Consider the following 14,801-nt stretch of genomic DNA (forward strand, 5'->3'; position numbering starts at 1 on the left):
TATTAATAGTTGTTGTGAATTCAAATTTCTAAGAACTAATAAAATACTAAAATCATTTATTTTAATTTATTAAATTCAATTTAAGTTTTCTATGCAGATATTTCTTTTAAGAAGGCAATCAGACTGTTAGATTTCCTTTCAACTATCAAGAAAAAATATTTTCACAATGACTAATAAAAGAAATAGAAGCACAAAGAATGTGATATGATTGTTTGGTCAATTATATTCCAGCTCTCATGAATCATTTAGTAGCAGTCATAAACATGTGGAGAAGAAAAAACTAAGCATATAATTCGAACTTGTCATTCACTATGGAAATCATGGAGTTTTGACACCTATCTTGGCAATTGAAAATGAGAACAACATGATTGCCTTACCCAATTCATAAGATGTTCGCTTCATGCCCACTGAGTTGTTTCAAGGCAGATACAGTGTGTGGGATTAATGGAATCTCATATTGGTGTTGTGCGTAAAGACTCACTGTACCGATGTTGGAAGTGTTGGAGTTATGAAAACTATTTAAATTATTCTTTTAGAGTTGAGTGTTCTTATTACCCTAATTATAAAACTTTATAATAATTATTTCATTAAACTAAATGAATTTAGTGTTAATAATCGGCTAACCCTTGGACCTCTCACGTGAGGCTATATAAACTCCATTATTGGAAAGTGACGGAGGAAAACAACAATAAAATTCTACCATATTAATGGGAATTATTTAGTCCATTTCTCTAAGTTGAAAATGACTTCCGATAACTATCAATGTGCAAGTCGTCTTTACGAGACAACAGCATCGACCAATTATGATAAATATGAATGCCCCGCTCCACACTCAATCGATCAGATATGAAAAACGTAGTGTAGCACCACTAAAATTACCTCGCTTAAAACGACCCAAACAGGACGGACAGACAAACCGAAACCGTGATAAAATATTAAAAAATTCTTGTCACCTTCGACGGCACCTCGGGCTCATCACCCTTATAGTGAATTGCCAAGTAGGCCTTCGCCTGGTCTTTCCATTAAGATTCAGCGGTTCACAGCTATGGATGTTAAATTCAACGTCTAACTTTATCCAAAACAGAGGTATTCGTAGTTACCATTCAACATTCCTACAAAAGCTTCGCGGGAATCAAGCCATTGTAGGTAAGAAGCTTTGAGTCAACTTAGTTTCAGATAATGCGTTTAAAAACAATGTCAATACTATCAAGTTCGGCAAAATTTCATGTTACAGCTTGTAGGAATTGTGCAAGTTTGAAGATATTAGCAAGGCTATTAGAAAGTTTACGTCGTTGTCACTTTTTCGCCCGAATGTGTATGTGCTCAGTACAGCTTCAAAGCAGGTTTTGTTTCAGTTAGGTGACATACAAATTAGCCTGGAAGACGTACGGATAAACTGAATGTTCTTTTGTATGAATTATGGAAAGATAGATTAATCTCACAAATTAATTATCTTCCAAAATTAGAATATGGTAAAAGAGCTCACCTTTGTGTGAATTAGGGCTACCACATGGTTGAGTTGAAAGCCTGTAGCCACCACAAGAAATTTGGTTTCCTCTTTACAGAACCGAAGTTGTCCTTTGGTAGCTGCTTTTTTAAGGACAACTTCTTCAAAATGGTACTGAAGATTTCATTGTGTAAGCAACATTGTATCTCCTTGCAACAATGATTCTAGACGCGTTTATACTTTTGAAGATAAGTATGTGATTTAGCTCACAGACACACATATCTGCATAGTCATATTGGCAAGGTTTGGTTTACTTAGAGCTGCATCATGAGAGGGATATCAGGGGTTCGAAATTTAAACCCTATATTTTATTTTGATTTATAAATGATCTATCATACTAATGGCAAGTACGTTGTATGAAAAGTCCTTTATCCTCTAAAATCAAAAAGAGGTTGACGGACAAAGGGGATAATTTCAAAATGCTTCAGTAAAAAGCACAACGGTAGTAGGAACTACCAATGGAAAATACTAATGAGTTCATTGCAGGGAGGAAACAAAGTCTAGTCTTTATAGAGATATGAAACAAGGAATATAGACTCATCATCTCCAGATAGTTAATATAGATTGCTAATAGGAGTGTTGTTATTGGCTTTCGCTTCTGATGATATATGGATGGTGACAATTCTTTTCCCATACAAAAGAGGCAGTTTCCTCTATCTCTTCTACGTCTTGATGCATCTGGTTACATTGAATTAATCCCAATTGAAATACCCTTTTGGATATCATTCCCGTTGAGTTGCAGGTTTCTATGTTAAAGCTGGTTGGAAAAAGCCATTTGATCATTTTCTTTTGTGATACATGCTGACCATTGCTGAATTGTTTTACAAAAGCATCTTTTCTCTCTTACTCAGTTAGTACTTCACCAGTTGTCTCCTGCGTGTTCAGAAGTAATTGATAGCTGATCCTTAGTAGGTTGTTACATTCCATCTTCTTCCCGATACAGTTCTGTAAAGTAATTTGATACTCCTTTTGCTAGTGTATGTGATTTATGATAATAGATACACTTGATCGGAATAGTGTAACAAACAGATTTTCATGACAAATAAAGGAGAACTAATATCTGGTTTCACATAGGAATGAAAGAGTTTTCCTCAACTAACTATTGAAACAAAATATCTTGAATCCTTTTCATGAGACATTAACTGATTTAACTACTAACAATAAACTGAGATAATAAAATAACTGAAATAACGATTAATTGAAATAACTGTAATAATGATCAATTGAAATAATTGTAATAGTGATCAACTGAAATAACGATTAACTATCTTTCCTTGCATACAAGTAAAGTAAATGCATAACATGAAATAGAAAGAGGAACATACAAGAAGTAATTGGTGAGTCTTTAGTTAGTTGTATAAGCCTCGGCTTTCGGTAAGAGGAGAAGCATTGACTTAGGCTTAACCTCCCAATTGTGGACCATATTCATCCCCATACAATCTTTTGAAAAGAAAGGCCCTCCCTACTCCAGAATCAGGCCTGAGGTACTACTAGTCCAGCCATCCGAGCATTTTTCCGTGTTTAGAATCTCCGCTCAATTATGGATGGACCTGTCTGAATATTTGGGACTATCGACATTATGCGATCTTAAGTTGGCAAACATGCCTTTATCGACCTTGGCCAATTTTTTTGGATGTGTTTAATTACCCGATCACCACTGCTCGACTTGACAACAGGAGAAAACAATAAATATGAACATGCATGAGCTATTAAATGATTTTCCCTTTTTAAAAATATTTATGTGTTTGTTATGTCACATTTGATTTTGCTTCCATGTTACTTGCAGTTTTTTCTCACTCTTCACCTCTTCCATGGCCATTTAGTCGGTGAGTCCCAGGTGTTTGATTCTCAAAGTTTAATCAACTCATTCCGTTGATTCTATAGTTGGTGTAATAATGTTTCATATTTCAATACATCACAACTTATATCACTTGAGGAAAATAAACTTAAGGCTTGCAAAAGAATATCATTCGATTCTGCTATACAACATTAAAATATGAGATGTAAAATCAGTAAAATAGAGATGTAAAATATATCATGATCAATGTTCTTGACTTGGTTTGAACTTTGAAAGGTACAGACTCTCTAAGGAACTATTCAATAACAAATAACAATGATGATGTATGACATCCTATGGAAAGAATCCTTACTGCTGTAAATACACGCACATTAATATAGAAAAGAATACAATGTTTCAATCGGAAATGGTGTGCCAACCACATAACCTGATTATCTTTTGAGAAGGATGAGTTTTTGCTAGACGCTATCAACTAGTCCCTGCTCGTGAGATATCCTGAGCACAATCTCAGAGTGAATAACAATCTTGACTTCCAGCAGAGGTAAAGAGAGGGAAAAATGTGGCCAAAAGTTCATAAAAATAAAATCGTGAAGAAGAATGCAATTCATAAATAAAAAACATATATTTGGTTTCTCATGGCTTCCAAATATTTGAAGAGGTATTCGATAAACTTCATGGCTTCCAAGAAGCCGCAACTTATAAAGAAATGACTTGGCTTCTTGAACACCAATACAATATGCCAAGTGTACATTTTGGTTTCTAGCAAGAAATTGAGTAAATATGGAAAAAGATTTGAAGGTTATAAATCAAGGATAATTTACAATATATTTATCTACTTTGCACACAAATGTATTTATGAGATGACATCATATTATATATTTTATCCAAGGTCGTATCTATTATTATGTATATTAAATACATGTTTTATTTGGAAGATTATTTTATCTTCTTGTACATGCATTTAAATGTACGTATTAAATAAAATTTTGTATAAAAATAATATTATGGTGTCACCTTTATTTCTATATCTATGTGCACGTACATAAATATACATTATAATGATGTGGTGGAAATGTCAATCAAAAGCCATTTGAGGTACACATTATTTTTAATTAAAAAAAACTAATATTTTAAATATTTATTAAATAGCTCATGCGTGTCCATTGATTGTATCCTAATGTTCAAGTCGCTAGGTCTTACCAAGATAGTTAAAGGTCATACCTGTCGATCCAATAATTGGATTAAGTTAATACCCAATTCCATTGATTCTGTTAAGCAATGCTTCTCCCTTTCATCTTCTCCTGCAATCACCCGTGCAACATTTTTCATGATAATAACAAGTTCCATAATAAATCCAAAACAACATTTTAATGTAGATTTTAGCAAGGAATTTAATTATTAACCATAATTTCAAAACCAAGCTACTGCTAACATCATCATATGACAAATAATGGATAACAACCATCATCAATAAACAATTAGACAAACTTTTTCATAGAGCACAACGACTATATTTAACTACCTTTTTCACATGACTATGAAGAAAATCCATTTAATTCAACGACTATAATAAATTTAAATTAGGTCAAAATTTGGGATGTAACATATAGGTTATGTTAGCCCTGTTTTCGTCCATTTTTGTGCCAGAACAAAGAGAGTGATCTTGACCAAGGAGTTTGTGAGTGAGGAGTTATGACATTTTTATTTAGAATTTTTCTTTGTCCTGGGGACGTTGTGAGAACTGCTAGCAGCAGTCCTAACGACATATGTATTTTGTTTGAAAGGCCTGGCCTTCTCATGAGTTGGGGTGGTGATGGATTGGACATTTGCAAGCTCCAATGAGCTTGATATGGCCACATCGGTATTGTGATCCTTGTTGAACAGATCAGAAGAGGTAGAGACTCTTCTAATATTTGGGATTGTTATATTTTTGAAAGCTGAATTCGGTGAGAGTAAGAGTTCCAAACAATTTTGGGAGGACAGTGCTTTAGGGTTGGATTGATGATAGCCTCAACACTTAACAAGTTCCCTTTTGTTAACATTATTCATGTTCTTCCACTGCTGTTGGCTTCTGCTTGCTGCTATACATCTTATTGACATCTGGATGGAAGGACCTGCTGATTTGCCTTTATAACAGGTAACATAGATCTCCTGTGATCTAAAGTATCTGATATAAACTTTGTCTCACTGATTTCTCTTCTTTCTAATTGGTGTATTAGTGAGTTGGATGGGCTGAATAAACATGGCTTCCTTTGTTTCTTCTTTACATATGTTTGATAGGTTGGAAAGCAAGAATCTGAACATCATTGTCCCTACCTTTAGCCTGCCATTGACTCTTTCATTGGTTGACATGAATACATTTCCACAATCCATAATCATATTTGGAAGATGCACTTCTGGATAAGATTGTGTGTAATACTTTTTGCATCAATGTTTCGAATCACACTCAATCATTTATCATCAAGATGAGAAGAGCTAGAGGAGATAAAAATCTTTGATGTATAGGTCTTCATCATCATCTAAAGCCAATGCCTTATATGGCTAATTTCATAACAACCAATGCACTTCTGTCATTGGTTGATAATTCTTTCGTATAAATTCTTTTTGTTTGATGTTTGCTAAACTGTACAATTTTAGATGTATAGGTCTCAGCATGCGTGCAAGAGACATGTTAAAACAAACATGTCAGGACTCTACCCTGAAGACCCAGTCTGCTGTTCAATAGATAGAGCTTTACATCTCTATGGAAGGTGACAACATTGTTCAAAATATCAGAAGTTTTGCTCCCTATTGAATCAACTAGCTGGGATAAAGGCTAAAGTAGATGATGGTGATTCAAAAGCTATTTGGTTAAATAGCATGCTTGTAATGTCCCCGTTTTGGAGGTAATTTGATTTAATTAATTTAATTAATTAAGTTGTCCAAAATAATGAATATTTTATGAGGATGACTAATTAATTATTTTAATTAAATAAATAAGTGGTATTAAGTTAATTATTTATAAAGTTATCAAATAAATAAATATTAAAAGGTAATTTTATATTTAATTAATTTAATAAAGTGACTTAAATTATAAATAAAATAAAATAATGTTCTAGAAGTTTTTGGAGGAAGTGGAGAAAAAAGAATAAATATGCATCCTAGGCTTCATTCTCACCAGGCAGATTTGATGTTGATGATTGATGATTTCTTCTTGAGTATTTGTGGAGCCAAGTGGTCTATAGATAATCAATTTGTCTTTGGGAACGAAAACTCCCATTGATAGCAATTTTGAGGGTGTGAAATATCACCTGAATTATTGCAAATTGGAGATGATATTTCAGTCACTTCATTAGGGCAGAAATCTGTGGCCTAAGGCCAATTTTGAAGATCATTAAATTGGAGACCATTAGCATTGAAGAATATTATTGGAGGCATTGATTATTTGAAGAGGAGAACCAGATTTCTATTGAAGAATTTTCTGATGCTAAGTCTGAAGCAACAGGGACGCCATTAGAGACTTCTTTTCATTCGCTAGAGCTCATACTTGCATCGATTTTCATTGGAGATTGGGGTGCATCATTCCTAGGGTTATGCTGAATGTGTTAGCAGTTACTGGAGGCTGGGAAGCTGCTTAGATTATTTTATTTCCTCACTCCAGATCTGAACAGGGGCGACTTCTTCAGAAATTCGTGTGGGTTGCATATGGTCTTCAACTTCCGCAATATTCACTACTTCTTCATTGGGAATGCAAGGCGGCTTCCTAAAACAGGTTCTTTTGTCATTTGTATGCATGTTAGATGACATTTACCTGCATAATTAGGGGTACGGCTGTAGGTGATAGTTTGCATCAGATTTAATCATTAATTCTATGTATCTGCGAAGAGTCTTGGTTATTTGATATTAATATTGTATTGAAGTATTCATGATAATGGAGATATAAGCAGCTGATTTCAATAGGTATTCTTGCAAATGAAATTGCAAATGATATGATGCATTGCAAGTCTTTTACAAAATGTCTATTTGCTGTAGCTTGTCTTTGCATACCTAATTTCCCATATATTTGCATAAAAATCCAGGAAGAATTGCATATTTGCATGTAGATCAGATTGTGGGAATTGTAGGGGTATTTAAATCAGTCTTAGCATCCATTTCTATCAAGCTACTTCAGACTGAAACACTACATCAGCAAGCTACAAGGTTGCATATAAACTGTATGACAAAATTACAAATAGCAATTAGGGGCAAATTGTGGTCAGTTTGAGCAAGGCTCATTACAGTGCTTCCTAGTTATGGAAACATTGTATTCAATTAAGCAAAGTAGATGCTACTCTAGAGGACATAATAACTACATTGGTTGATGAAGGAACTAAGAAAAATGAATCAACTATAGAGGAGGCTGCATTGTGAGGAAAGCATAAGTTTAATCATTCCTCCAAAGCTAGTTTTACTGCATTAAAGTATCATCGCTCTTTTAAGAACAAAATTTTGTGCTATTATTGCAAGAAGGGACAAATTGCTATGAATTGGACTTAGTGTGCTAGGGATATCCTTGATGGAAAACTATACACATAGAAGGCATTGGATTTAGATGATGATGAAAAATGCCTTCACGGGGTAGCTATTGAAGACCTAACTTATGAAGACAGTGAGAGGGAATATGCGCTGCAAATCAAATCAACTGGAGGTTGGAGGCATTGGAGATTGGAGGACAATCAACTTCCTCTCGTCAATCACCAATTACAGGGCCACTTATCAACTTTTGTGACATTGCATTTTCAGTATTTGTTTTTCAGTGTTCCTAGTTGTGTGAATAAGTGGAATTTTCACATTATAGGGGGAAATAATATACCCAATGTTCCATTCCCTCTAGTATGGGTTTTTCAAATTTGTAATAGGTATGATGAATTTTGTATAACTTCCCTGGTATACAGGCATAGTGGTGAACAAAAGAATTGGAATAAGTCAGTTTATGGATCATGAAAGGCTTTGTGGGAGGATCCTAAAAACTACATGAGGTAGACAGTTGATGGGTTCTTTTCCACGTCAAGGTTTGTGGTAAGCCTGTTTAAAACCATGGAAGGAGAGAGACTTTCATTTGGATCAAGATCATGAGCAACAAGAGTTGGTTTATTGCAATTGGAAGTGCTAAGGTGGAGAATGTGGGCATCATCGATATTGAAAACAATTATACAGGAGAGAAAATGAATATAGAGATCTTCCGATTGTTGGACTTCTTGGAGGTATGGTCAGCTGGTGATAAGTTCTCTAGAAGTGGAAGCGGGATAAGTTCTCGTACGTAGGTGATCATGTGTAGAAAGATCCAAATAGGAGGATGTAGCCCTAAAAGTATGCATAGGCATATGGTGTTTCCAAGTTATGCGGTGACATTTCTTTCAATGTTCACACCAAGGTGGGGGCTGTTGGGAATTAGTGTTCTCATGTTCAATATGTGTAACAAATATTAAGCTGAGAAATAAGTTTGTATTATAAGTTGTTTTAACAAATCATATGTTTAGGAGTTTGTTGGTCACATAATAATTAGTGAGTTTTTCCTATAACATAGGAACCTAAAATTATATAAATATATAAATGTATTGAAAGATGCACGTATTGATTTGGTTTTAATATTTGTAGTTTCTATTTATCATTGCTCATATTTTCAATAATTATTATTAAAATAATGCAATAAGGGGATTGCTATAATAAATAAAAACCAATATTACATCACTGTAATGATATTAACAATAATAATTAACCTAATTATTGTTGTAAGGGTAGTTGGCTGGTTCTTTCTTTTTACTGATTATCTCTTGTATATATTGCTTCTGTTGATTAAATAAGAGTTCTCATTGTTTTGCCTAATTTTATTATAAATTGGTGTCTTGTGGCAGAGTTGTTCCAAGCATGCGTCTGTTAAAATTTTGATCAGATTTATATGTTATAGGAATTTAGTTTTAATCAATATTCTGCAGATGTATATGCATATATATTGCAGATGTAACAATGCATTGTTCAATGTCCTTTGTTGATCGCAGTATCACAATATAAACTTGGATATATATCAATATCAACTTGATATGAATTTATATCGATCATCTCAATATCAATATCAATCTGAGATAGGTAATGTTGTTGAGATATATTTATGAGGAACTGCTGTATCTTTTCTTTTCACATGTCGATTTCTGTGCATTGCCAAGAATGAAACGACCTCCAATATGCATATGATCGAAGGGCCATGTCTCCCGTAAAGACATGGCTCTATGCAGACCATATGGTCTCACATAGAATCATGTCTCTACATGAGACATGATTTGATAATTTGTGTAACAATAACAATCGTTCATTAATATATCTCAGCAAGATTGACATGAATCATAATCGATATTCACTGCAACCATACACACATTATTATCGGTATGATAAGATCAATATGATCATTGATTATATATGTGTATATATTATATTTAATGATATAATCACTATTTTATACATATAATAGGTGATTATCATTGACTAAAATCATAAATAGAAGAGATTATTATGATAACATAATCATCTTATGATGTTGTAGATAATCAGATCAGTGAAGGATAGGAATCAAACGTTGAAGACCGATAGGCCAATTATACAGATCCTAAATTTCCAAGATACAAAGTTTGATGCTCCTTCAAGTCGATCCTCAAATCTGACGCTTTTCACCGTTTGTAGAGTATATAAAGATTTCTAAAGATATTTAATGACAGTTTAGTTGGTCTCTTATAAGTCTGATTTGGATCTTCCTTAACCTGGAAATTTTGATCAGATTTATATGTTATAGGAATTTTAATTTTAATCAATGTTCTGCAGATGCATATGCTTATTTATTGCAGATCAAACAATACACTGTTCAATATCCTTAGTTGATCACAAAATCACAATAATAAACTTAGATATATATTGGTATCAATTTGATATGAATTTGTATCCATCAGTTATCATCTCAATATCAATATCAACCTAAGATGTGCAATATTGCTGAGATATATTTATGATGAACTGCTGAATCGTTGCTTTGCACTTGTCGATTTCTGTGCATTGCCAAAAATGAGAATGGCCTTTGATATGTATATGATCGCACACAAACCATATGGTCTCATGTAGAGTCATATCTCTACGTGAGACATGATTCAATACTTATGTTTAACAATAACAACCGTTCATTAATATATCTCAGCAAGATTAACGTTAATCATAATCAATATTTGCTGCAACCATACACACATTATTATCAATATGATCATTGATTATATATGTATATATATATAATAATATAATCACTATTTTATATATATATATAAAATAAATAGCAGAGATTATTATGATAAACGTAATCATCTTAAGATGTTGCAGATAATCAGATCACTGAAGGATAGGAATCAAATGTTCAAGATGGATAGGCCAATTCTACATTTGATTTCATCGGTTAGATTAATCCAACTGAAGCTACAAATCATAAATAGCATCACCCTCCATTAGGCTATATTTCCAACTGTAGTGGAGACAACCATTGGCAAAGCGAAAGGAAATATATGATCAGCAGGGAAACACTAACACTCTACTGCTTTCTGATTTTTGTGGAAAAGGCTTATGGTTTGGTTAATGCAGAAATGTTCTGAAGCCTAGCTCAAATTTGAAAGTATTCTCCATAGTAATAGGTCTATTATATTTGAACTTCTAGCAGATCTGATGAATAGCAACAATAGAATATTTGAAAATGATGATATTAAAGCCAAGAAAATCAGCCTCCCAGCCAAGGACAAATACCCCTTCACAAATCCACTGTCCACAACTGATTACAAATTGTATTTGATAATTAGTCAAAGTTTAAGTAAACTGACAGAGTGGACCAGGCAAGGTTTGAAAGACAAAAACTGATTGTTGATTTAACCCTAGGTGTTGTCTTTGTGTGAAAATTTGAAATATTTAACTCCTTCTCATGGTCAAGAACTTGTGCTACAATAATCCTTATGCTAGTGCAAACATTGATCACAAAAAAATGCTGGAAACTGACATTTTTACCATTGATCTTTCTTTTCTTTTCTGGGGAAGTGGGGATGGAAGAAGCTATATTGCATAATTTTATCTTGCCTTAAATGTAATTCAGTAAACACAAATTTTTGAAAAATGTTATGCAACAAGACAATATACACATGCATAGATGCTTGACCTTCACCTGTCTTTAATTTTTGAGCTTTTGTTTATTAAATAACATCAATCTTCAAATAAGCAAAAGGATACAGTTGTAACCGTTGATTTTCTTAGCTTTGAAAGTATCAATTTCATTATTGATTGTGCCATCTTTTAGTATATGCAAATATTGTATCAACTCAGCAAAACCAGCTTGGGAAATCATATCAGAGTAATTTATTTGCAGTGCCACTCTCAATTAGAAATAGACCAATATTTCAACAGGATATAGTGTGATTGTGACAATAATAACGGAAAATAAATTTCTCATCTTTTTTTGGGCTTGTACAAGGGGTAGTTATATTTGATGGTATCTAATCACTTTTTGCACTCAAATAATTTACAATGGAGACTAAAAGGCAGGCTTAGTTTGTATTTTTGTTTTCCTGATAAAGCTTTACCTGCTATATCACAGCTTGTAACTAAGAGATTAGTATGCCCATTGGTTTATCTTTTCATGATTTTTCTAATAGACACATTATTTACTATCAATATAGCATACAAACATCTCTCATAATCTGCTTACTTTTCAGCTTTGTAGTCTGCAGTTCATATTAATGGATTCAGAGAATTCATGGGAGCTGATTGGAAAGTTTCTTACTTGTGCATCCAAGGGTGATAGAATTGGATTAAATAAAATGCTGATGGAGGGTGTTCCACCAGATCTTAAAGACTATGATGATAGAACGGCATTACATCTTGCAGCCAGTGAGGGACATGCTTCCATTGTGGAGCTTCTTCTTGAACATCATGCATGTGTCAATCCCTATGATCGGTGGAAACGAACTGTAAGTTGTCTTTGTTAGTGAGTCAGGCTTTAGAAAATGCTTTCCTGTCAACGTAAAAGTGAAAATCTCTTTTCCTGTCCCACTTTACCTTTAAAGCAGATTATGGGAATTTAGGATTTAATGGTTTTGTTACATTGGCCATACATGAGAATGATTTTTTATATCCACATTTTCTTCCTTATGCATTGGTGGTACTGCAAAGTAATTTCAAGTATCTGATGCATTGAGGATCTGTTTTTTGTTACTCTATCATTTGTTTTTGGTCGTTTTGATTTGCATTTTCTTATGAAATGGTTGAGTTCATAACTCAGTAATCCCTCTACGGATATGAAAAAGAAGCCTCCTATATGTTGTTGAAACTAAGGTTCTTCGTCGCTGTTCCAAAAATTGGATCAAAGAATCCGGACTATTTGGGCCAATGTGCTTTCACTTCAGTCAAGAATGTTCTATGTGCCTTGTAATCATGAATTCATCAAAATATCATGTTGCAGACATGAGGGTCTGTATCAACCAACAATTATGAATCAATAGTTTTTGTATGTAATGGTTTTTTTGGATAAGTACATTAATGTACGCGAGTCACCAAATTTAGGCCAATAAGACTTAGTAATGCTATCACGTCTACTTCCTAAGCAGTGGCAATTTGATGACTCTTAACCTATTCCTTAGATTCCTATAGGAAAATGTGGTTGGGTGAGGAACTCCTTGGGACTTGGAGATCTTGTAGTTTCACCTATTTGGTATTTATAGGTGTTTAGTTTGGTAAGAGATGCAGTGACACATTTTGGAGTGGTTTTAGACATTTAAACCTAGTCTATTTACATTTTTTTAATCAGTATTCTACAAACTTTTGCCCACAACTGAATATTGTTAATTACTTTACAAAATGCATCTGAAAGTAAACCAACAATGCTGAATAATAAATAAATCCATACATAGAGAACTCATAACACCATATTTTGTTAACTAGGGAAACCCTAGCCAAGGGAAAACCCCGGTGGGAATAGTACCCACAAAATGATCCACTAAACAAAAGAATCCTCTTAAGGATATTGACTCTGTTAGGAGTCTATGAATTGCATATAGTGTTTCGGTCCTTGTTAGAGGACTAGGTCTATTAAAAGCCTCAGTCCTGTTAGGAGTTGCTTCAACTTTGTTAGGAGTTGGTATTACAAATACAAAATGTATGCAAGAAGAGTCCACTACCCAAACATGCATTTATACAATGTAGTTCTTATATACAAAAGAGATAGATACAAAAATTTCTTTATTGTTGTTTGCCATATTTCGCATATCTCTGATCAGAATTTGCATCACATAGCCTTCACATAAGTTCGTATCTCGCATACATACTTCACAACACCACTCATAACTTTGCAAGTTATAATCTTCCTTAATATCTTACATTTTAAGAAAACTTGCCCTGTTGGCCTTCAAGCTTTCACATGCTTGGCATATTACAAAATGAACTCTTGCTAACATAGGGTTGACATCTAGGATGTCGTCCCTGAATAATTAAGTAATTATTTCGTAAGCAAAATAATTCCTTAACTTGTTATTCACCTTTTACTGCTGTGCTCTCTTCTGCTCTGTTCATTGCCTTTACTGATAAAACTAATATATCTGATGCCGTATTGTCTATACCGTACTGTGCACTTAGCCACATCATTAGGACACTTTGTACTACTTGTCCTTAATTGTGCACATGCCCAATATCTCTGTAGACTGTGCATTACCAAAATTGTCTTTGTACTTCCAGTGAAACTGTCTAACACTTAGACAATTTTTTGTCATAGACTGTGAGATCTTTAACTATACATTCTGTCATCTCATCCTGAGATATATGTTGCCATAAATGACAACCCTAACTCATCCTACTTAGCCATATTGCCAACATCCACTTGGTCCCTCAACATTAGTTACACCCTGGCATTATATATTTTCATATTTAATGATTATTCGTAATCAAGGGAATTATTTTAACACTAATTTTACAAAGTCAAATTATATATTTAACATAGTTATATTTAAATATTTCTATGGCTTCTTAAAGTACACATTCTGTGAGATCTTTAACTATACATTCTGTCATCTCATCCTGAGATATATGTTGCCATAAATGACAACCCTAACTCATCCTACTTAGCCATATTGCCAACACCCACTTGGTCCCTCAACATTAGTTACACCCTGGCATTATATATTTTCATATTTAATGATTATTCATAATCAAGGGAATTATTTTAACACTAATTTTACAAAGTCAAATTATATATTTAACATAGTTATATTTAAATATTTCTGTGGCTTCTTAAAGTGCACCTAGGGGACCTAAGGAGACATAAAGAAATTAAGTTAATATTTGGTGCAGGAGCACTAGGACCAAAGACAAAGGCCTAAGAAGGCACTAGGGTCACTAAATAGAATCCTAGGTGAGAGAAACGAATAAATATGACCATGTGGGGTCATTTAATGTAATATGATTAATAGAGCCATT

General features: G+C 33.6%; 1 protein-coding gene across 4 annotated transcripts in view; it reads left to right on the plus strand.

Annotated features, from left to right (window-relative positions):
• Positions 1–838: 838 nt before the first annotated feature.
• LOC149571036 (serine/threonine-protein kinase 12-like) overlaps positions 839–14,801 on the plus strand; it is a 352,869-nt gene continuing 338,906 nt past the window's right edge. The window contains exons 1-2 of one of the 4 annotated variants that reach the window (XM_089808374.1): positions 839–1,146; positions 12,058–12,304. In XM_089808374.1, coding sequence (XP_089664500.1) covers positions 12,074–12,304 — 231 coding nt within the window. In that variant the 5' untranslated portion in view covers positions 839–1,146; positions 12,058–12,073. Of the gene's footprint in view, positions 1,147–12,049; positions 12,305–14,801 lie in introns of all 4 variants that reach the window. The other 3 variants (XM_089808379.1, XM_089808382.1, XM_089808386.1) reach the window with 3 other exon arrangements.

This window comes from Cupressus sempervirens, chromosome 2 (assembly GCF_028749045.1).
Source record: "Cupressus sempervirens isolate cs-2001-9-10 chromosome 2, ASM2874904v1, whole genome shotgun sequence".
In the NCBI taxonomy this organism is placed as follows: Eukaryota; Viridiplantae; Streptophyta; class Pinopsida; order Cupressales; family Cupressaceae; genus Cupressus; species Cupressus sempervirens.